At 42.6% G+C, this 23243-nt stretch overlaps 2 protein-coding genes across 2 annotated transcripts in view; one reads left to right on the top strand and one right to left on the bottom strand.

Moving 5' to 3' along the window:
- EIF2AK1 (eukaryotic translation initiation factor 2 alpha kinase 1) overlaps positions 1 to 5080 on the bottom strand; it is a 13092-nt gene extending 8012 nt beyond the window's left edge. Inside the window, 9 exon segments of the mRNA XM_066197739.1 lie at positions 30 to 127; positions 482 to 562; positions 1211 to 1310; positions 1778 to 1809; positions 2488 to 2624; positions 3856 to 4014; positions 4455 to 4539; positions 4542 to 4717; positions 4720 to 5080. Of these exon segments, the coding sequence (XP_066053836.1) occupies positions 30 to 127; positions 482 to 562; positions 1211 to 1310; positions 1778 to 1809; positions 2488 to 2624; positions 3856 to 4014; positions 4455 to 4539; positions 4542 to 4717; positions 4720 to 4996 (1145 nt within the window). The 5' untranslated portion in view covers positions 4997 to 5080.
- On the top strand, positions 5015 to 23243 carry USP42 (ubiquitin specific peptidase 42). Its single transcript, XM_066197737.1, has 17 exons — positions 5015 to 5098; positions 8653 to 8890; positions 9663 to 9863; positions 10990 to 11100; positions 11264 to 11366; positions 11533 to 11600; positions 11765 to 11835; positions 12364 to 12446; positions 13742 to 13853; positions 14228 to 14368; positions 14564 to 14664; positions 15185 to 15323; positions 16004 to 16732; positions 17100 to 17185; positions 17809 to 19305; positions 19787 to 20073; positions 22136 to 23243. Exons 2-17 carry the CDS (start codon positions 8662 to 8664, stop codon positions 22174 to 22176), a joined length of 3999 nt encoding a protein of 1332 aa, XP_066053834.1. The 5' UTR covers positions 5015 to 5098; positions 8653 to 8661; the 3' UTR covers positions 22177 to 23243.

Below are 23243 nucleotides of genomic sequence, written 5' to 3'. Positions count from 1 at the left end.
AAGAATTAGACAAAGAGCTGTACTTTCCTTTTGGATGTACTGTTTGAACTTGCTCCATCCAAGCAGTGTGGTAGCCTACAATATTGGGATGCTGCAGCCCAGCCAGCACTTTGACTTCTCGGAGCACCTAAAAAGAACAAAAAAACCACAGTGTGACACTCCTTTGTTCGGGGTGCTTAGTGAACATGAAAGGTAACAAAAAGTAAGAGAGAAAGAAGAGATGAAATTGTTACAGTAACAGAAAAAAAATTGAAAGCTTTTAAAAAAATTGACTGAAGAGATGATCAAATTCAAGTAGTTAATATAGTTCTTTTAATGGACTTTAATGCATCTCATTTGCTTTTTTTCCACTAGGTATTGATAGGCCCAAACCTTTAGAAATTCAGAATGCATAAAAAATTGTATTAGCTACATTAATAAATCAGAACAGAATAAGCTACAGAGGAGTTAAAACAGGGACAAAATACAGGAAGAAGAATACCTTCATGCAATCTCTTCTTGTAGCCTTCTTAATTTTAATTTTTTTAATAGCATAGAACTGACCATCTAACTTGTTTCTGACCTGAAAACAATTACAAGAGGAGAAAATTAGACGTTAATGTGCTTGGATTAATTAAATCCTTTCAAACTCACTATTTTCCAAAATTTTATTTCTGCACCTCATTCCTATGGAGTATCACCAGTATCAGGGAATGAAACTGGGATTAGGCCCCTGCAGTCACACACGGATAGGACAGGTCCTGATAACTGCTTAACAGGTCCTCAATAAATATGTGAGACCACGATTGTCGTTTCCACATGCCATATCCCTCATGGGGAAACTAGGGCTGGCCATACACTACAAGTACTTACACAACTCAGCATTGGCTTGGACAGTTGATGTTCATACCGAGGCTCATTTTTTAAAAGCAGCCACAACTAAAGCATTGGGGTGCTCAGACCAATCAGTTCCAATAGACCATAATACTTCACATGTCAAATAAGGAGTTTTCATTCCCTTTAAAAGGGTCAAAATACACAAAGTAAAACATCTGATACATCCTGCTTCTGAAAAACAAACCTTATTACACACCAACTTTCTTCTAAGGTATAGATTTGCACCTCTTCTATTCAAAAAACATTTGGCAGTACAGCTGAAACAGTAACTCCAAATTCCAATGAAAAACTAGATATATAAACAGAGCATTTTTATATGGGAGGTAATGAATACCTTGTATACTTTGCCATATCCTCCTCTTCCTAGCCTTGCAACCTCCTCAAATTCATTCAAGTATCGTGAAGTCTGTGCTTCAAAGAGAACTTCTTTCTCCCTAATTGAGAAAAGTTAGGTTGCATTAAACTAAATTACAACTTACAAGTAAGATACAGTTGTACACATTCCAAAAATATTATTCACGTTATGAAAAGAAGAAGAAAGTACTTTGACATGACCATAATGTACCAGCCTGAGGTTCAGTGAATATTGAAAACCAGCAGACTGCAAGAGCATGCACACATGCTACAAATCCATTCTCTGTTTTAACAGAGGTGTGCAGATTAATTCTTTTACATTGATGCCTGATAAATCTTGAATTCCTGAACTGTGGCACTGGCTACGAGAGTCGGACTGAAGAACAAATTATCACCCACATCATTCTGAGAAAATGGAGAAACCTTTGCCTTTTTTTCTATGTTTCAGAGCCAAAATATGAAATGCAGTATTAATTAAATCCAGAGTGGCGCACAGAAGTTTAGGGAAGGAGTTAATTTAGTATTTCTACATGCTTTGAATACGTACCCAATTGCAAGAGACTCTCCGTTATCAAGTTCCTACAAAACAACAAAATGCAACGTGACATATAAAAAGAGTAACATGTCTGCTGTGCCAGTGGCACAGACAGCTTCATCAAAACAGAAACTGCAACCTCCTTCTTGGAAGAAGACGAGGTGACTGACAGCCATTCACATGCTGCAGAGAGCTTCAGCAAATTAAAGTATTATTATCCCACTGGTAATCTGTTAACATCTCTCTGCTGGGGAGATCACTGCCCTTTTTAGAGTTCTGCTGGCAAACAGGATAAAATCAGGGCCCTAAAATGTGTTTAAAACAAAATTAATTAGCTTAGTTCAAGCAGCAAGATAAGCAAACAGGTCTGATTCAACCTGAAGTACACAAACTACACCCTCTACTAATGTAAATATGAGAGTGTTAGCATAACCAACAATTTAAAGTTGAAAATGGATGTCTGTCAAAAAAAGCTGTAGCAATACTTACACCTTGCCTTTGTTTATAAAAAACCCCCTTGTTTTATTATTACTATTTAATAAGATACAAAATATTGATGGCTTCAAAGACCGGTTTGCACCTATACAACCAGAGCATGCCATCCCAAACAGATAAGGAGTTATTTTGTATAATTATTAAAAAGACCCAATCCAATATTAAAATCACCCCTAAACAAAAGCTCCTTACTGCAGAGGTTGCCGAAGACATGTAACAGAGCTTACCCCGTTAAGTATTTGTTGATTAGCTGCTTTCATCAATTCAGTAATGGCTCTGTTGTGCTGCAGTCTTACAGTACTGAACTCATCACAAAAGACAAAAGGGGAGAGTAAACCTGTCCTCGTGAAAGTCTGACGAAGAACTGCACAAAGGAACAGAGAAAGGCCAGAAAAACATTAAATAGAGCCAGCCAATAAGACCACATACGATTTTTAAGCAAGAAATCTTATTTGAAAGATATTGTGTCCAAAAAACTGAACAACCCCTTCTACTCTAATGCTGTTCCCCTACTCTTAGCAATTAAAACTAATTCAATCCAAACTAGAGCTGCTCTATGGGAATCCCTTCACATAATACAGTTAGTTGCCATGACTTCCAGGGTCACAACTGCATCTCCTCTTCTTCCTCAACTCAGCAGATGAATTATACAAACATCCACCTATTCACTTACGTTTTACTTTTGGACTATTTTTGATCAGTGAAAAGAAAAAATTCAAAGCAGGTTCACAATTAGGAGGATGGATTTCTAATCACAAGTGGTAGTGTCACGATTTTCTAACTCCCATCCAAACCCACACACTTGTGCACATACTCATGACAGAGAATGAAGCTGCTCCCTTCCACCACCTCATCTTTCTCATTTGGAGTAAAAACTGTGGCAAACGAAAGCTCATAAATGCTGGAGAGGGGTGCAACTGTGACGTTATGAATGGCAAAAATTTTAGCTATGAAAAACACATTAAATTTTATTGTCTGCAGTGATGTAAAGTAGGGACAAAACCCATGAATATGCTTTCTTAAATGCACTAAGTATATGCCTAAATGAACAAAATACCCATGATAAGTCATATACCAAGAAGATATTTTAAAAGTAACACTTCGCACTTAAAACTGAAAATTCCCTGAATGATATCAAGGGACTTTATGGCAAAATAAAGAATTTGCAGAGGTATCTACTCAGATTTTCACAGAATATAATGTTGACCTATTTAGTGAAGACTCTACTGCAACTATTTCTTGGCAAATATTTTATTGAATTCCTCTTCTACCAGCATTTTTAGATCACATTTAACAGTAATATAATTCACCCTGCTGTCCTTCTCATGATGCAACTCACATGATCTAGCTGGAACAGAACTGTCTGATCCTTACATCTACAGCAATATTCTGTTACTGTTTTCAAAAATAAGACAAGTTGTCATTGCCAATTCTGTTGATTTGAGGTATTCATGATCTTCACAGAATCATTCTTGTCCCAGCGGGATGAAACCTACAGCTTTGTATTGATATTCCACTGTAATTCTGCACAGAAGGGTCTGGCACATATTGCAGTAAAGCAGTTTGAGAGCCAGGAATGAACTCCTCTTACTAACTTCGGAACAAACCCCTGGAGTGAACGGGGTTGTGCGTGTACATGTGACAGAGATGCTCCAGCAGTGACACAAGCAGCAGCTGGTTCTGGATGGTCGAAGTGAACTTCACAAATTTCTGCGACCCGTTTGCAACCCGCAGCTCCGCCGGCACATCCGATTCTGGAAGAGGACAGTCAGACGAATGAGCTTAAGTCTCAGCCGACACCTATTTAACTAAACAACAAAACAATGCACAGCCAGCCACGGCTCCAACACAACCGCGGCTCGCAGAGGCAGCACTCACGCTGCCACTGAGCGAGTAGCTTAAGAGGCTAATTAGGAAGCTAATTAATTTCTTTAAGTGTAGACGGCAAGCAGCCGCCCGGGGAGGCCGAGGCGCCCCGTGCCCGAGGCCGGGGGAGCCGGCACGGCGGCCTCGGGGCAGGGCGCTGCTGAGGGCCTGGCCGCTCTTGCATCACCCCCGCGGCCGCCGCTGCCTCGGAGCGGTGGGGAAGGACGGGAAGAGGAAGGCGGCGGTTCTACCCTGCTTCCCTCCCTGCCAGCCGGGGGAAAGGGGCGATTTCCCCGCTCGCCCACAGGGCTGCCTCAGCACCGCTTACCGTCAAAGCGCGGCTCCGGGCTCTCCTCAGGGAACTCGATGGCGGGCACCGGCGCCCGCAGGGCCGCAGCCCTCCCGCCCCTCATGTGCCGGGTGCCGGGGTCCCCTCCGCGGCGGCCGGCGGGGCCCGCCCAGCCCCCCGTGGGCGGCTCCGGGGACCGGGCCAGCGTTTATGGCCGCTCTTTGGGCGCGGAGCGATAAAACATGAACCAGAGGGATGAACCAGAGAGCGAAACCTTCGGCCCGGGAGGCGGGGACGAGCTCGTACCGAAGGTCTGCGGCGGGGAGCGGAGCGTCCCCTCCCCTCCGCACGGGGACCGGCGCCGCCCGCAGCCGGCGTGTGCCCCGCGCCCGGGCCGGGGGTCGCCGAGCCCCCTCTAGCGGCTCCCGGCCGCGGCACAGGGGCGGTGCCGGTCCCCGTGTGACCCGGAGGCGCTCGCTGTTCCCCCCGCCGCCGCCGCCGCCTCCTCTCCTCCCCCCGCCCGCCCGCCTGCCCGGCCGGCGCCGGGCCCCGGATGCAAGAGGCCGGCGGAGGGACGTCATTGTTCCCCGACGGACTGTAACAGTAGGCGGAGCGGGCCGGGCTGAGGCGGGGGCTGCGGCGAGGGGGACCCGGCAGCGCCGAGTCAAGCGGGGCCGAGCCAGGTAATGGGGCTGGGGGGGGCAGCGCCGGGCCCGGCGGCGGCCCCGGCACAGCCCGGCGGCACCGCGTGCGCCTCCCGCCTGGAAATCAATGGGCCGGGGGGAGGGGCCGGCCCGGGAAAGGGAAGGGAAAGCGACCGGCGGGAGCAGCCGGCTCAGCCCAGCCCAGCCCACCGCGCCGGGGCGCGGGCCGGGCGCTCGGCCGCTGCCCTCCTGGCTGGCGGGCAGCCGGAGGGGGTGGGACCCCCGGGCGGGGCGGGGCGCCGTCCCCAGCACGCGGCGGAGGGACCCAGCCCCGCCGCCGCCGCCGCCACCCCCTGGGCCGGCGGGACCGGCCCCCTCCCGGCGCGGCGGTGCCTCCGCGCCCGCCCTCTCCGCTACGCGCCGGGGTCCCGCCGGCGCCCGCGTCTCCTTCCTCCTACTCCTGCTGCTGTCGGCGTGGGGGACTCGGCGCGGCTCCCCCGCGTCCCGGCGCGGGCGGGAGGGCGGCCGGTCCCGCGGCGGGAGCGGCGCCGTGCCCCGCCTGGCCCCGCGTTGTTCCCGCGCGGCGCGGCGCGGCGGCGGTGGCTCCCGCGGGCCCTCCGCCTCGTGCCCGGGGGGCTCCGCGCTCGCTTCGCCGCCCGCCCCCCCGCGTTGCCATGGGCACGGAGCCGCCGTTGGGTGCCGCCGCCGCGGTCCTGCCCCCGGGCCAGAACGGGACGCGGGCCCGGACAGGTCAGCACGGGGCCGGGCGGCGGAGGCGGCACGGCGCGGGTGGGGAGCCGCGGGGCTGGGAGCCGGGCGGTGTGCGGGTTAGGGGAAGAAGGGCGAGGCGGGGGCTCCTCCAGGGCCGGTTCCCGGCCCCCCTCGCCTGAGTGTCGGGGTGGTTTTTGTTTTGTGTGTGTTTGGGCTCTTGCCGCGCTGAGCGCGGACATGTTGCGTGCGGTGCCCGTCCCTGCCCCTGCCAGCGGCCTTTCGCTGCCGGTGTCAGAACGCTTTCGGGAAGCGGGACCCCTCGGGGGGGCAGAGCGGGGGAAGGCGGGTCGGTGCCGCGGGCGTGGCGCTGGCGGTACCGGTTCGCTTGTGGGTGGGGTCCGGGGCTCGCGGCGCCGGGCTCGCTCTCGCCGCGACCAACGGCCCCGGGACTCAGAGCCCGGAGCTGCCCCGCACCGAGCGCTGCCCGCCGCCTGCTCGGCCACGGTAAACTCTTCAATCGCTTTCCCCTCTGCTGCCTTTCATTTTGTATCGAAAGTAAAACCAGCTCGGGGGGTGTGTGTGTGTGTGTGTGTGTGTGTGCGTTCCGCGCTGCCCCGGGCTGTGTTTGCTCCCGGCGGCGTGTGCCGTGCGGTTGGTGATGGAGCGAGGTGACTCTGCCTGGGCTTCTCCCGGAGTAGTTTCCTCCTGCTTCTTGTTTCTGGCTCGTGTGCTGCTCTTGTTTTTTCACACTCACTGCTGGAAGTGTTTGGTTTGTACTGAGATATAGGCGCATACTCCCTGGCTGAACGCGGGTCTGTGTACGGGATCTTGTGTAAAACCCTCCTGAGCTGTGATTTATTGTATGCAAAGCGGAGACCAAACATAAATATTTAGATCCGAGCATTAACTGATGGGTGTCGCGATGAGAATAAGGAAAAAAGGATCTAAACAACGTTGATGCAACTTTCCAAATGGGAGGAAAGCAACTGTTTGTTCCGTTTTGCTCGTCAGTATCATACTGGTAGAAGTCTGTTATGGGAATCGCAGAGGGGGAAAGTGCTCAACACGCATGGCAATGTGAATTTTTGTTTTCAGCAGTGGTACAGGAACAGAACAGAACCTCTATTTACAGTGAACAGTGGGGGAGCAAAAATACCTGTGTAATGTTTGTGCTACTTCGTCAAAGAAATGTTACGTCCAAATTAATTACATTGATAGATTTTGAAAAAGTGCTGGATCTGAGTTATTCTCGATATCCGTTGATATTTGCAGGTGTTCAGTGTTTGAGATCTGGTAATCAGTTGTCAAAACTAAATTAGCAGCACTAATCAGTACTACTCAGTTGTCAAAACTAAATTTAAAAGCGTGCGGGGCTTCCCTCATTGGTCAGTATAAGGCCAACGGGGTTTTTTTTGTGATAGTATTCTTGCGTTTGCTTTTCACTGCAGTCTGGATTCTGGTTTTTGTCCTGCAAAGAAGTTCCAAATATGTTGTTGAAACCCCTTCCCTTTCCATCAGGAAAAGGAGACATCACCGGTAACTGCAATTTCAAGTCCGGATCTTACTTGAAATTCACTAAGCCCAAGAACTGTCATCTTAGTCTTTGAAATGGACAAGGGTGTCCTCACTTTCAGTAAAATGAGCGAATTTTCCATTTTTTTGTCTGTTACCATCTCTAAAATGGAAAGTGCGTATAGAGTAGATTTTAAATCGAAAATTTACAGGGAAAAGGTCTAATTAAAGGCTCCACACATAATTTATCTTTGTGGGACTAGAAGTTCTGCGATTTACTGTGCTTTGCTTAATCTGCCTGAAGTTTTATCATTAGCAATCAAGTTGTGCCATGCATCTGAAACTGCTTCATGCTTTGTTCTCTCAGTTATTTTAGTATTACAAAGCAGGTTATACTTTAAACCCTCAGTTAAGTTTATAGTTTCCCTAAACTTACAAAGGCCCTACACGATATAGTGCCACAGTAGTAAAAATTTACATCTAGGAGTTGATAATTGATCATGTAATTATTCAGCAGCTTCCTATGCAGACAAAATTACACATATTTAAAGAGGTACCATCCTGAAACATAATCAGTGTTTTATAAAGGACTTAGTATCAGTTATTGCCTTTATTCTTGAGTGCTGAGGATTTGTTTTGCTTTCTTTTGCAGTTATCGTTTTCTTTTTATAGTTTACATTCCTCTTTTGTTTTTTCCCTGGCAAAACAACCTTACGTAAGGAGAACCGAAAAAGATGCTTTTTAATTCAACTTCTTGGTTTATAAGTAAGCATTGTAAATGACAGGTGCAAAATACCTCAAGGAGTGCTGCCAAAATCGTTTCCTAACAAATACTTCTTGGAAGGGCAGAAGAAACTCAGGTGGAAATAAATTTGCGAGTGTTTTCTTGCTCTTCTTTCCCAAGATTTCTCAGAGCTGTGTCCCATCCTCTGTGTCATCAGGGGTGTGTGGTTCCCAGGAGCGGGACGATGTTGGCCAGACAATTCCTCCTGGATCTCAACAGGCCAGCACTTGATTGTGCCACTGCTCAAGGCTTCTTTTAAGAAAAAGATCTTGGTGACTAGAGTGGTTTAAAATCCCATGAAAGTGTAAGAAATGGCATCAGTCATTAGCTCAGCAGAAGTTTAAAACAATATTGATACAGTTTTGATGGAAAAAAATCTACTTTGTGCGTTTAGTTGTGCGTTGGGTGGAATTGGGTTGTTTGGGGTTTTTTTGAGTTTTGGGGCTTTGTTCCCTTGTTTGTAATCATTCTTAGCTGTTTATTTCTTCAAGTTCTTTGGGGCTAAGTGACAGGATTTCTCTTAGTCTTTCCTTTCTGGAATACTTTGGATGTGCTTATGCCAAACAGATTTTTTGCCTTGTTACAGATATGAACAATGACCATAGTTAACAAGCCAAAATCTTCAAAGTCTAAAAAATCTTCCTCGAGACGGTCTGACAAATCTATGAAACCCCGTACTAAAAAAATGACATCACGCACTGCAAGTTTGGGCCGGGTACCTCCTACAGAAGATCCAAACAAAGTCTCTGTGGACAAAGGTCCTGGAGGTCATATTTATTGTAGATCATCTCAAAAATCGAAGCCTTTTGCCCAAAGAGATCTAGGTAAGTGTCTTCTGTCCTCCCTCCTTTTTGTTAAAAACAAAACCAAAGTTAGAAGCAGATTTTAGTTGTTATGTTGCTAATAAATTGGACTACAGTGAATCAAGGGTTCAGCCACAGACTTCAATTTTGTGCATCCCCTAAGGCAGCTGCAGGGATGGGTGTTGCAGAACTTGGGTTTATCTATTTACAATTGATTTGTAAAATATTTTTTATTTATGTAAAATCAAATAAGGGGAGCTTTTCATAATGCTCAGATGTCCCTAGGTCTCTTCTGTTCTGGAGAGAAAAGTACATTTTACCATATCTATTCATGGCTTCCATTATTCACAAGTCTTTGAATAATAACGCTGCCCAGGAAGAGATCTGATATCTGTGGGGTTACTTTCTGTGCTGCTTACTTGTTTGTCTGTCTGAGTTCTTCTTGCTGCACAACCACAAGTGTAAGTGTGTGGTTTAAGTTACAATAAGGAAAAACCTAATAATTTAATTAAGAGATTAAAGGATGTAGAGATAAAGAAATCGGATATTAAAATCAGAGTGGTCGTTTCTGTCTATTATTAGAAGAATTAAAACAGATGAATAAACTATTGCCCAAAAGAGAGTGTTGACCAGCAAATTCACATGGCAGTGTTAAAGCTGTGCATCATGTGTTGCTGTGTTTTGGAGTAGAGCTTCAGGTTCTTCAGGCTGTTCCTGCAGAATCCTACTTTTTAAATACTCCCTTTAAAACGAAACCAGTACAACTCTTTTTGAAAATACCAATTTCTTGCAGTTGTTAATGATGGGATTGCTCCGCCACAAAGAATTCTTTTTCCGCCTGAGAAAATCTGTATGGACTGGCAGCAAACACAAAGTGTTGGAGTTGGGCTGCAGAACCTCGGCAACACGTGTTTCCTTAATTCTACTCTCCAGTGTTTGACCTACACGCCTCCTCTTGCCAATTACATGCTCTCACTTGAGCACACCAAGTCATGTGAGTATTTTCTAACACTATAAATCTGTTGGACAGCTCCGAAGGTAGAAAAAAACAGGGGTTCTTTGAAAAAAAATTCTTAGTTGTCCTATTTTGCCTGTAGAAGGAGGTTTTGAACGAGATCTTAAAGGTCTTTTCCAGCTTAAATGGTTCTATGATTCTGCTAAAAGGAGGCTCAGAATAATGGGAGACACATAAAGTGAATTTGTTAATTTAATGTGCCGCGGTAAAACTTAAAGAAAAGATCATTTCTTGCTTCATGTGAATAATGAAGTACGTTGTAAAGTGAGGCATTTGATGAACATTTGGCATTTGGGTTTCCTGCTGGTAGAAAGGTGATAAAATTTAGGATGTTGGCGTTGAAGATTCTTAGTCTTCACAGCCGAGATACTGCAGTGCACTTATACTGTGATAAATTATGTGTTCAATGTCGACCCATTAAAAAACCCAAACATTCTAGAAAGCACTGCAAACCAATCTCTTACGAACTCAAATAGAAATTTGAGGGGCACTGTATTAAAATTTAGGCTGATTTTATTCTAAATAATTACATTTGTATTTTTTAAACCCTGGAATTTTTGTTCTTTGAATTTTGTTTTTATACTTGACTTCATTTAAGCGTAGGGTAGCTTCTTTTTATATCCATAAATGAGGGGTTTCTTTCCTAAGGCACCTGTATGCTTTCTAGTCTGATATCTTAATATGTATTCCTAGAAGTTTGATTGCGTTTTATTCCTATATATAAAAATTATTTCAGTTAAGAGTCACGGGTTCGTTGGAAGGAACCTTCAGAATGATGTAGTTCCAATCCTCCGCCGTGGGCAGGGACACCTTCCAGTGGGAGTGTTCCAGGCCAGGTTGGGTGGGGCTTTGAGCAGCCTGGTCTGTGATTTAGTGAGTTTTATTCTGTACAGTTCTGCCTAATAAAATGCCACAAAAAATACAGTGCCGCCAAAAAAACCAAACACTATGTTGGGATATTGACACTTTAGGAGAAGAGACTGCACCACAGAGAGCGAACATTGCACCCACAACTTAGATTATCATAATTATTTTTATTTTGGGGTGGGGTTTTTTTTTAGCAATGTGTATTTGACTAGAATGGGATGCTTTCTTCTTTCACCAGGTCATGTAGAAGGATTCTGTATGATGTGCACAATGGAAAGTCACATCAACCAGGTCCTCTGTTGCTCTAATAATGCCATCAAACCTACGTCTGTTATCAATGGCCTTAAAAGTAAGTCGTCTGATGTAGGTTTATTTTTATTTTTTTTAATTTTACAGTGAGTTATTTGATGCACATAAATAATTTTGATACTTTAAAGAAGAGGTGTTTTTAAAATGTGTGTCTTCTTTCATTCTATAAGGAATAAATATATGATAACCTTCTTATTTATTAGGAATAGGAAAACATTTCCATTTTGGCAGTCAAGAGGATGCACATGAATTCTTATGCTTCACTGTTGATGCTTTACAGAAAGCTTGCCTGAATGGAAGCACCAAGTAAGCATAGAATAATTAAATTTAAATTTTTCCTAACCCCTCTTACTACTTTATTTACTGTTAAGAATGAAAATCTATGTCCTTGGTTTTCCTAAAACAAAAAATTGTTTGAGGAATTAACTCTGTGCTTTCAGTCTTCTGAAGTCTGACTCTAATTTATTTCCAGATTAGACAGATCTTCTCAAGCCACCACACTTATTTATCAAATATTTGGAGGATATCTAAGATCTCGAGGTACTTTTTTTAAAAAATTCACTGTTTTTTGAACTGCCCTGTGTCTTTTTATCTGCCTGTAGCAAAGGAGTTTGTAGTTTGACTAAAGTAATGTGTATTAATAATTTAAATTCATGCAGTTAGTCTCATTCCCGTGATGTTAAGCATTTGTATTTTGATTCCAGTAAAGTGCTTGAACTGCAAAGCCGTGTCGGACACGTACGAGCCGTTTCTCGATATTACTTTGGATATAAAGGTAAGACGTTTGTGAGATGGGTAAAGGCCTGTAGAGCTTTGTAAAATAAAGTCATTTTGCTTAGAAACTTACCTTGTTGAAACAAAACAGGTTGGTGGTGGATGGTGGTGGATTGGACTTTGTTGTTCTGTGGAAGCCATGGAAATGCTCTCCATGTTTGGATTGGATTTAAGCTGGAAAAATAATAATTACGGCTACACAAACAATGATATAATCATACTTCTCGATTATTCTACTTCAACATACATCTATTGTTAGACTGGTGGGTTTGATTGTTCTCATTACTGATGCCAAAGCATACCCCAGATACTGTCTGGCACTGCAAAATTTATTTGTTTTGAAGTGGGATCATTTTGAAATGAGGTAAATACTCAGTGAACTCTGTTCCTGTCCCCTCCTTCACGCTGTTTGCTGGTTCACAGTAGGCCACTTAAGTATAAACTAGCAAGGTTCTCTTGTAAAGTGCTTGTAAGTGCTTGAAATTCTGCATTTTTTGTGACTTATTGTTCTACTTTCTTACTCATCCAGGCAGTTACATCCGTGACCAGAGCTCTAGAACAATTTGTGAAACCAGAACAGCTGGATGGTGAAAATAGCTACAAGTGTAGCAAGTAAGATTATTATTAATTACACCTTAATACAAGATACATGTTCAATGCAGTGCATGACCTGGAGGATAAGTTCTCTCTTGACCTTGTTTAGCAATAAGACAGACATGGCTTGCTCTTTCATTTAGTTTTGTTGACATAACTAATACACTGAAATCAATCAGAGCTTGGAAAATAATGCACTTGTTTCCCAATGAGTAATTTTTATATTTCTGTTGAATATTTGGAAATACGTTGTAAGAATTGTATTGCTCACATTAGATTTTTATTCCTAATACTGTCTGTGCTGTCTGGGTGTGAGGTCACACATAAAATACTCATGGCCAGAAGTTAAAAGGCATGGCTGATAAGAAGTGGTGAGCTGGAGCACAGGGATTTGGACAAGGATTTGGGGAGGGAGGGTACACCAGCTTAGTCACACACAAACCCAGAAGTTTAGTCTTTTTGTGAGTTTGAAAAGAAAGGGTTGGTGTATGTACAGTGTCATTTCCATTGCTGGCAAACTATTACATTACTTTTCAGTTTCCTTTTTTGTTTTCTACCATTATTTTTTCTAACAAGGATTACTACTGCCTGAAACCTTCATCTCTAAATCCAAGTTTCAGAATTTTATAGAACACTTCTTTTTCTCTTTTCTTATTCTGGGTGGCTCTCTTATTAATTGGCTTTCTTCATCAGTTTGGAATTCTGTGCCTTGTTTTGACATCAGTTTAAAAGAGGCTATTGAATTCTTCCTGTTTGTTAGCTCTCAGCAGTGTTTTTCTTGACAATGTAAAGTGACATGTTTCAGTCTTTGTGCTGATGGTTGCATTTTAGGACTTAGTCTGTACCTCCTTTGAGTGTGCAGTGAAACAAACAAAGTTACCGATTTTGTTTTGAAGGACTGCAGAGAGTTTCAGTCTTTCCAGGCAACCTCAGTACAAGAAAACTCAATATTGTCCAATGTCTGCCTCTTGTAGAACGGCTGTTTCCTTCCAGTGACTTTTTTTGGACATTTTTTTACTGCCTTACCTTTTTGACATAAGAAAGATACGTGTTCAGGCATTTATTTGGCTATCAAGAGATAATGTCCTAAATCCTTTATTCTTTGTTTTGTAGAGCTGTCTCTAATATCCTGCTGTATTCTCTCTGTTACCAAAGCTGAAATGCAGTTTATGGATTTAAGAAAAGATCTAACATATTATGCAAGCGAAATATCATTCAAATAGCATAAGCATGTATGAGAGATGAAAACTTGTTTGACTTCTGGGTAAGAAAAGAATATACTGTTAAAAAATACGTCTGTGCTTGTTTTTAAGGTGTAAAAAGATGGTTCCAGCATCAAAGAGATACACGATACATCGCTCTTCCAATGTTCTCACAATATCGCTGAAAAGATTCGCGAATTTTACAGGTGGAAAGATCAACAAGGTATGTTTGCAGCTGGAGTGCTGCTTTATCTTCTCGGAATGGACTTTTCCCAAAGACGAATACTCATTTTAAAGTTGTTCGCATTTCAGGCAGTAACTACACTGTGAGAGAACTCGATATAACAACTCAGCAGCTGTGGCTGTTACTTTTCTTTTTTAATACTGAAAGAGTTCCTGTGTGACCATAAGACCCTTAAAGAGCTAATTCCCTAGAAAATAGCTCCCTGCAGCTTAAGTTATTAAATGTTGTTTCCAAGAATAGGCATTTTCTAGTGAATTGAAAAATATATTTATATAGTCCTAGTCTGTGTCTTTTTCAGGCTGTTCCATGAAGTATTTCAGGATAACTTTTGAATCCTCTCTGTCTTTGTTTAGGATGTAAAATACCCTGAATATTTGGATCTTCGAGCATATATGTCCCAATCTATTGGAGAACCCCTCATCTATGCTTTATATGCAGTTCTTGTACATAGTGGCTTCAACTGTAATGCCGGACACTATCTCTGCTTCATAAAGGTAGATCAGCTCAACTTCTAACGGGATAAAATCTGTGCTGGCAAAGAAGTTAAAATGTCACTGGTTTTAGGGGAAAACATTGCATCATGTGCTTTGTTTGCTCTGTTTTGGTATGCTTTGTTCTGCAGTGCTCTATCTGTGATGTCCTCTGGAACACATGCAATTCATCTGAAGATATTCTGTCTTTGTTTGCAGGCTGGTAATGGACTTTGGTACCGAATGAATGATGCCTCAGTAGAGCTTTCTGATATCAAAACAGTTCTCAATCAGCAAGCTTATGTACTCTTTTATATCAGGTAATAACACCAGATGTGCTCAGAGCATTTTTTACTATCACGTTGCCGATACTTTTCCTGTTTTCAAGTCTCTTTCTTTTCACCCTAGGAAATTATTACTATTTGTATATTTCTGTCTAAGTGGAAATTCCCTGTGTCATTTATTACCTTTCATTGCTTAACCTTAAACCTCTGCACTTGGGTACGCTGCTTTCTATCTGCTCTCTGCTGCTGGCCAGTTTAGAAAAGAGGAGAAATCATGGCCATAGATGGTGGGAGACTGAACCATTGCTCTGGAAAGGACATTGTAGGAAGACCATTATCTAATCTTCAGTTTGTAGTCTTGCCTAAATCTTCCAGATGCATCTTTGGTGTCACATACGCTGTCGCTATGAGATTAGGGGATGGTGTCACGTACACTGTCGCTGTGAGATTATGGGATGGGGTTTCATGCAGGAATAAGCTGGAAGAAGAGCTGTGAGGTGCCCCTCACAGCAGCGAGGTTGTGAACTGAGAGCTAAGGTGCCTTTTCTCTCCCGAGGCGCTACGACCTGACGCTGGGGGAGCGAGCCTTTTACCTGCCCGCGCCCTCCTACCCGCGCTCCTTCCTGGGCCAGCGCGGCGCCGGCAGCAAGCAGGCTGCCTTCATGGGACCACGGCTGCCTCCCCACATGATTAAGGTAACTGCAGGGGGACACATGACAGCACCGAGTTACAGCGGGTTTGGATGTGGCGTGGGGTTTTTTCAGTTTTATTTTCCCTTCCACTCAGCAGGTTTCTTCACAGCCCTCCTGCTACAGCCAGAGTTATTCAAACAGTGGCTAATCCTTAATTGTGCAGCCATGCCACTTTGTTACTTTATCCTTCCAGCTCAGCTTTCTAAAGCCTGAGAGCTGTGTTCTCGAGACAATTTAAGTCGTCTATTAATGTCTAAATAATTTAAATTTAAAAAGTAGTCCATTAATGCCGAAGTAATTTAAATTTATGAAGTAAATATCTGGCCCATCCCTATCAGTGTCATTGTAGCTGAGACAGTGATAGAATACAAATTGTCTTTTTCCTGAGTACTAGCAGAATTATTCTGTGTTGTTGGGAAGTGTTTAAAAAGGAAAATAAATACCTTTTAAAATAGCTTTAGCCAATCTTAAGTTATTTGGGTGGGTGTCAAACTGATGCTGATTTGATACCAAAGGCAGGATTTACGCACACCTGTTGGACATAGATTTATTGGAAGGGAGGTGAAGTTTCTTCTTAGGTGTTGAAGCAATCTGTAGAACTATTTAGTATGAGAATTCAATGTTGTAAAACTTCCAAAGCTGTGTAATTGAACATATCCATCTTACAATCTCTTCAAATCCAGAGTTCAAGTCGTTTAAATGGAAACGGACCCTTAAAAGAGGATCCCGGCACTGTTGGCGTTGCTGTGAAAAGGCCATCTTCAGCTCCACCAACAGCTTGTGTTCAGAACTGGGCGATTTCCAGGCCTTCAATGACAGACCCTTCCAAACCCCAGAAGATCACCATCAGTATTCACAACAAGCTGCCCGCGCGGCCGGCGCTGCCGCAGGCCGAGTGTCCCGGCAGCGCTGTGGAGGAGGAGGATCTGAAGCCCCTTCCTTCAGCCACAATTACAAACTCTTCCGCAGCAGAGCCTACCTCAAACCTCTCCGCAGTGTCAGTTGCTACTAATGTCTCCAAGCAGGAGGTTCCTGATGAAATCTTCGTTGAGCCAGCAGTGAATGGAAACCCCAAGCTCTGCTCTGATAACATGGTCCCTTACGGTGCAGAACCTTCAGGAAGATCCGAGGAGTCAAAGGGCTTGTTCAAAAGGAATTGCAATGTCGTAGCTTCCAATGGAATTCTGATTGGGAAGGTGGTCCGTACGTTGCATAATTCCCACTCATCCTGCCAGAATGCTGAAGAAAGGTCCCAGCATGAGCTGCCAAAAATTGATTCCCTAAATGGTGCTATTAGTTTAGATAATGAATATAAAGAAAACGGACTGAAACTTGATGATTCCACTTGCCAAGTCCAACCCGTTAAACCTTCTGAGATTTTCTTCTCTAAAGCAAATGGAGTGCTTGAAACGGTGAGTTACATTTGTTCATCTGGACTTCAGCTGTGATACATTCAGTATTCATGAGCACTACAATGAGGAATACCAAGAAAACACAGCCCAGTTTTCATTCCGATCCTTTGTGCTATTATCCCACCGAATTTGCAGAGCTGAGCTGACATATGACATATGCCAACGTAAGAGAAGTTCAGGCAGATAATATTTCATACGTTTATAAAATACATTTTTGGGAGAAGGGGGGTGATGTGTAAAGTGGGAATAGTGCAGGTAACTCAGTGTGATCTTGTTTAACATCTAATGCTGGAAGTTTGCCAGCAGTAGTTTTCTACTAAAAATAGCTTTTTCTTTCTGTTTGTTAACTTCTGTGTTTTAATTGTAGATGCCTAAGGCTTTGTCGCCAGATCCTCAAGGGATCTTAGAATCTCTTACGTACAGCCAGCTGAACAGCATGTCAGAGGAAAAAAGGTAAAATGACTACACTCTGATTAAAACAAGATTTCATACAAGATTATTACTATTTTACCCATCTACTAATACTACTTAAGAGCTTTACATCAGTAGAGAGAATTCCACACCGTACATCTGGTATTGCAAACATCAGCAGTGGGCACAGATTATTTTCGTACTAAATACAGGCAGATGCCTCCTGTAAAACTTAGGCTGTTTTTATATTTTTCTTTCATTGTCTGGAATACTTTTTCTATTCCTCTTTCCCTTTTTTGCATCCTAGGATGAGTGAATGCAAATTCACACAATCTGCTCTCCCACTTGGGAGAGAGGGAAATCTGTGTGTTTACCTTTTTTCTAATTGGGGGAAGAGCAAATATAGTTGTTCTGGCTATTGATGAAATTCAGAGCTGCAAGTGGAAGGAGTTGGATGTGTTGAGGATGGGTTTTTTAAGGCAAGACCTGCAGAACTGAGAGAAGAAAAACTGTCCATGGGAGCTGAGGGAGGTGTAAGAAGTGTTTTCTAAAGACAACGTCTTTCAGACTTTTGCATTTGCCGCTTTTTACTTTTGGAAATTTTACTCCTAAAATCTTTTAGATAGACTTTTTCCAGCTAAAAATATGTTTTTGTTTTTGTGCAGTGTCTCTGGACCTCAGAAATCTTCTGACAATGATGGAGTTATGGAAACTGTAGTGATGGAAGCACTGTTTGCCTATGAAGAATCCAGGAAGGTTCCTTCCAACTTCAGCTGTGAGGTTGAGAAACTTTTTACTCAACCAGATTCTGAAACCATTTTTACCAAAGAAGAAGTTGCTGAAAGTATTGTAACAAAAGCTGATAATGCACATCTCAACATCAATGGTCAGCACAAGGTTAGGAAAAAATCCTTGGATACTGAAGGTGAATTCCTTGGGCAGCGTGAGTCTGAAGACATCAGAGATAAAGACAAACTCAGAAGATCAAAAGAACCTGAACTCATTTCAAAAGAAAATCCTTTGTACATCAAAGGGTCTCCTGAGAGCAAAGAGAAATTAGGGCAAATTTCCTCTGTAAAGCCTGACATTGAATGTAGTTCTAAAAAACTTGCATCTCTAGATATTACAGATAAATGCCAAGATACAAAGGACATTGCTAATAACTATGTAGAAGTACCACCCGTTAATGACTCTTCTATTACAAAGCTGGATAAAGTATTGGAAAGTCAATTTTCTAGAGCAGATGAGGGACTGAGTAATAAAATATGTGAAGATGATGACAAACATATGAAAAAAAATAAGAAAAAAATCCATGACTCCAAAAGGACTGACAAAGAGCACTACCGGAGGAAGAGAGAAAACTCGGACACTGAGGAGAAGGAGAGGCAAACCAGAAACAAACCAGATGATCATTCCCACAGGAGGAGGAGCTCTCACAGCATGGAAACAAACAAGCAAAGCCGTCACAAGCCGGAGTATTGCGCTGAGAGCAAGTACAGATCCTCCCACAATGAAAGGAACAGTCCCGGTAATGGCAGGAGCTCAGGAAAATATTCTCGTTACAGATCCCGAAGCAGAGAAAGGACAGATCCTGACAGGAATAGGTATTATTATTCCAAAGGAGACAGACCTTGGATTAGAGAAAGATACTATCAAGATGAACCACGGAGATGGGAAAAATGCAGATACTACAATGATTATTACTCCTCCCATGGAACAAGGGATGGTAGGGAGAGGAAGTCCTCTCATTGTGATAAGGACTATGACAAATTGAGCCAAGCTTACAGCAGGTCACACAAGGATTATCACTGCAAAAGCCGATGGGCTCACAGCACACTCTCCCGAGAGGAGGATGTGCATCACTTCAGCAGCCACAGAGCAAACTTCCACCACTGTTCAGTACCTCAGCAGCACTCGGAAAAATACTCGCGTGAAAGGCACGCGCTCCCACCAGTGTCAGCTCACTCAAATTTTGAAGACTTTTCCCGGGAAAACGAAAAAGAAAAACTAAGAAATGGCAAAAGAAAATACTCCCACCAAGAAGAAAGTGGAAGCGACATAGAAAAGAAATGCCGAAAGACAGATGACCAAAGAATCAAAAAGTATAAGAAGGTCAAGAAGAAAAAGAAGTCCAAAGATAAACATCGAGAGAAGGATTACAAGTAAGCAAGGATTCCAGCATAATCAGCAATTTTTTTCCTAATTATTTTCTGGGTATTTCTCATGTCTGCCTTTTTTTCATTGTTTCTAAGTAACTTATCTGTCATAATATGACGGGATCATATTATTAGGTTGGCCAAGAGAAGATAGGAAAGATGTTGCTGAATTGTGTTAGAACACTAGAGCTGGACAATGTAGTCAGAATAACATCTGCACACCGTTCTTGATTAGGTTACAATTTTTTTAAATTTTTTTTTTTTAATTCCCCATATGCCTGTTAACGATTTGTGTACAAACCAGGACCTCTTGTCCTTTATTCTGAGGGCTTAAAGCTGCTGCATCTAAATTAAGTTAGATGTGCAGAAAGTACCACAAAGTAGCAGGCACTCTGCAAGTCCTCACCTGTGGTAAATAAGTAACATTTCATATATACTTCAAGTGCCACATCTGTTTTTCTATTTTTAACTTGCATGTTTCCTTCAGACTTAATGATTTGGACTGCTCTGTGCTCCACTTTGACAATGACAATCGCAAACAGAAGAAAAAGAAGAAAAAGAAGAAGCACGACAGGAAAGACTTATTGGAATATTTAGATCCTCGTTTCCAGAAGAAAACATGGGAGAAGAAGGAAGAATCCCGTCCTCCAGATGACCATTTATGTGAGCAATACAGAAACCAGGGCAGTAAACAACCCTACAAGGAAGAGAAGCCTTCTGGTGCAGGTGACAGCAAGAAATACAGCTCCATGGCATCCACTGAGTATGTCAGAGGTAAGGGGCCCTGGGATGTTGGCAGGACTCCTGGTTATTCATAACAATCTCTAAATGCTTGTGTGATGAAATCCCTGGGTTTTATCACAGCTTCCAAACAGTATCGTGGCAGGGGGGCTGGAAATAGGTGATCTTTAAGATCCCTTCCAACCCAAACCATTCTATAATTTAAATAAGATATTCATTCAGCTGTTCATAGCCTAGAAACAGTGCTGGTTGCTCACTCAGAATAACAGGAGCTGGTGATGATTCTGAAATAATGTTGGTCCAGGTGTAGCTCTGCCCTCTCCTAAGCCCAGCTGTCAAACCTCCAGAGGACACTTCACAATGGAACACCTGGAGAGTGTTAAATTCCTACTATTGTTTTATTCAGGTGTGGGGTTTTTCTGTAGTATGGACTTAACAATACATAGAAGTGGGCTGAGGAAACAGCTCTTTCCCAGTTTTTAATATTTGAAAAAGTCTCGTTGGTGCTTCTTACAAAAAAAGCCAAATATGAATTTGTGTGCTTGACTAAATTTATACTGGGCTCTCAGCTGTTGCTTGTCATAATCTCAACTTGGGCTCGCAGTAGATAAATTAATTAAATTAATTAGCTCTAAAATTATGCAATCAAGATGATTGCACACTGCAACAAATTCAACATCTAAAATCAAACTTGACAACATTTCCCATGAAATTTTTGCTGAAGTGTTTATTATAGAAATAAAACCTTATTAAATGCCTATTATCTGATATAAACCAGTTCCAGTTACTCATCTATTTTAATAGAAAACCAAAACAATCCCCTAACTATTTCATTCAAAGACAAGTGAAGTAATCCCTGAAGAAGACAGCTCACTGTCTAAATGCAAGTTTAATTGTTAAATTTTCTACATCTTGTACCTACCCAAATAAAATACTGATTGTATTTTAAGACAGAGATAACCGAAAGTTCTATTCTAAAAATACAGAGCAGAGGGAAAGCCGATTGTTCACCCATTGCTCTTTAATTTTTCTCATTAAAGAACTGTATTGAGGTCTTTCAAATCCTAATGTTGTAAAAGGAGATTTCTTTTATGATACTTGTCCAAAATCACCCTTATTGCACCAAAAGGGTCTGTTCTAGCTGACAAATCAGGAGCTGAACAGAGTAAAATGCTTGTGCTCGACAGTGGTTTGGCCTTAGCGGTTCTCTGGCCAGCAGATGGCAAACTCGGGTTTTTCCAAACCAGTCAGGTGTAGTGAGGAATTAAATGTTCTGCATCTCCTTGCTCAGGGCAGGGCACTGAGGGTGCTGGGCTGGGGAAGGAGGAGCTGTTTGTTCATTGCTGAACACGCTGCTCACAACACGAGGGGGAGACGAGGGCTGGCAAAAGCTGTTTAAGGCTTGAGAATTTTAGTATCTCCTCAAGTCCGTGGATGTTAATTAGCTCCATCTTCTGGAAGGTCAGTCTTTTTTTTTTTTTTTTTTTAATGGGTCTCAAGTAGATTCTCTGAAGGATGGAAGCTGCTTTCAAAAGAGGTCACTTGGGCTGTGTTTTTAGAGTACTGAACATCTCAAGGTAGGGACAGGCGAGGAACCACTGAGGAATTGTGAGGTTGTGCCTTTTCACCCAACTCCTGTTATTTTGAATAAGGATGAAACCAGCTAGTGCTAAGCTGTGGTTTAAGAAAAATTTATACAGGAGGGGGGAAGGAGCAGCTTTAAAGTAGTTCCTTCCTGCATTCCTACATGTTCTCTCCAGCAAAGTTTCTGAAGGCTCTGCCTTTGTGGTTACGATTTGGTCAGCCTGACCACAAGATTGTTACTAAAACAAGGATGCTTTCTAGGCAAAACTTCAATTAAATGTGATTCAGCCAAGGTCCAGCACTTGCTGTTAAGGCAGGTGGCTGTGTCCTAAGGCTCTGTACAGTTCAGCAGCCTTAGCCTAGAACTGGGGTGCAGTTGGTGCGTGAGGAAGTTGGATCCAGTCCTGAGGGAGCAGGTGGAGCTGGGGCAGCTTTGAGCCTTTTAGAAATGAAGCCCCTGAGACAGTCTAATGTCACAGCAGGACTGACCTTGTTTCCTTTTGCCTTTCAGCTGTGGAGCTGACTGATGAAAGCCTTCAATACTCAGACTGAACACACCGCCGCCCCCAAGGACTTCCGACCACCAACCTCAACAACCCTTCCCCTTCAAAACCAACAACTTCTCATCACCGAAACCAATGACTTCTTACCTTCAACGACTTCTTACCCTCAAACCTGACATTACCAATAGTGACCATCAAAACTTAAAATTTATTATCGATTACCATCAAGACAAAATCCAGTCATAAGTGGTGCTTAACATTTCTGTACAGAATTTTACCACATATGAACTTTTTTTTAGTTTTTAACTTGAGACTTTCTTTTTTAAAATATACTTCTAATCCAAAAGGGTGAAAACTTTTTACAACTGCTGAACATTGTAAATTACCACACAAATATCTCACTGAGCTGAGATAATGCCCTGGAATAGACCATCTCAAATGCTGCTTAATTACAGACTCAGGTCGACTTTATGTTATTCATGTAATGTTACTCCAACTTAAGACATCTGGTGCAAGAGCGACCAGGAATTCTAAAAGTTGCAACTGACAGTCTGTATATTTAATTTAACGACTTATTTAAAACTTCACAAGTTTTGCAAGAGCTTCATTTTTTTTCTGTGGACGACACTAGAAACTAATTCACTTCACATTTGAGTTATATTCAAGATCTGAAGAAAATCTTCTGGTTTTCGACATTGTGAAACAACAAATATGCAGTTCTGAATGTATCTCTCAAGACTATTTGTAAAACGTTCCATATGTTTTTATTACATTTTCTTAATATACTGTCATTTGTCTTAAGTCTCAGTTGTCTGTTTTGTCTCTCTAAAGTGTCTAGTTACAGACAAATTCATACTGTGATTTTTATTTTTATTATTAAATGCTATCAAACTGTGATGCACTTATTATTCACTGGTCCTGCATCAGGAGATGAGTGGGGAACCTGTATTAAATACAGTTCATCTGAATAATCTGTCTGGTTTATACAAGCTGTGTTGTTCAGAGATGTCTAAAGTTTGATCTTTGTTTTTTTAAAGATAAAAAGCACTTGCCCCACTGTAAATATATAGCATGTAAAATTTATATAGTATATAAATACAGCAAAGTTAAAATGGA

The sequence above is a fragment of the Chamaea fasciata genome, unplaced genomic scaffold, assembly GCF_029207755.1.
Source record: "Chamaea fasciata isolate MVZ Bird 193981 ecotype frontalis unplaced genomic scaffold, bChaFas1.0.hap1 SCAF_16, whole genome shotgun sequence".
NCBI lineage: Eukaryota > Metazoa > Chordata > Aves > Passeriformes > Sylviidae > Chamaea > Chamaea fasciata.
The sequence above is the reverse complement of the archived record's forward strand: the minus strand, read 5'-3'. Positions and strand labels throughout refer to the sequence as shown.

Excerpts from the sequence above, each read along its gene's own strand:
- USP42 (XM_066197737.1), top strand. The coding sequence starts at position 8,662 with ATGACCATAGTTAACAAGCCAAAATCTTCAAAGTCTAAAAAATCTTCC. Across the intron at positions 17,186-17,808 it reads AGCATGTCAGAGGAAAAAAG|TGTCTCTGGACCTCAGAAAT; the intron begins GTAAAATGACTA and ends GTTTTTGTGCAG. Across the intron at positions 19,306-19,786 it reads CATCGAGAGAAGGATTACAA|ACTTAATGATTTGGACTGCT; the intron begins GTAAGCAAGGAT and ends TGTTTCCTTCAG.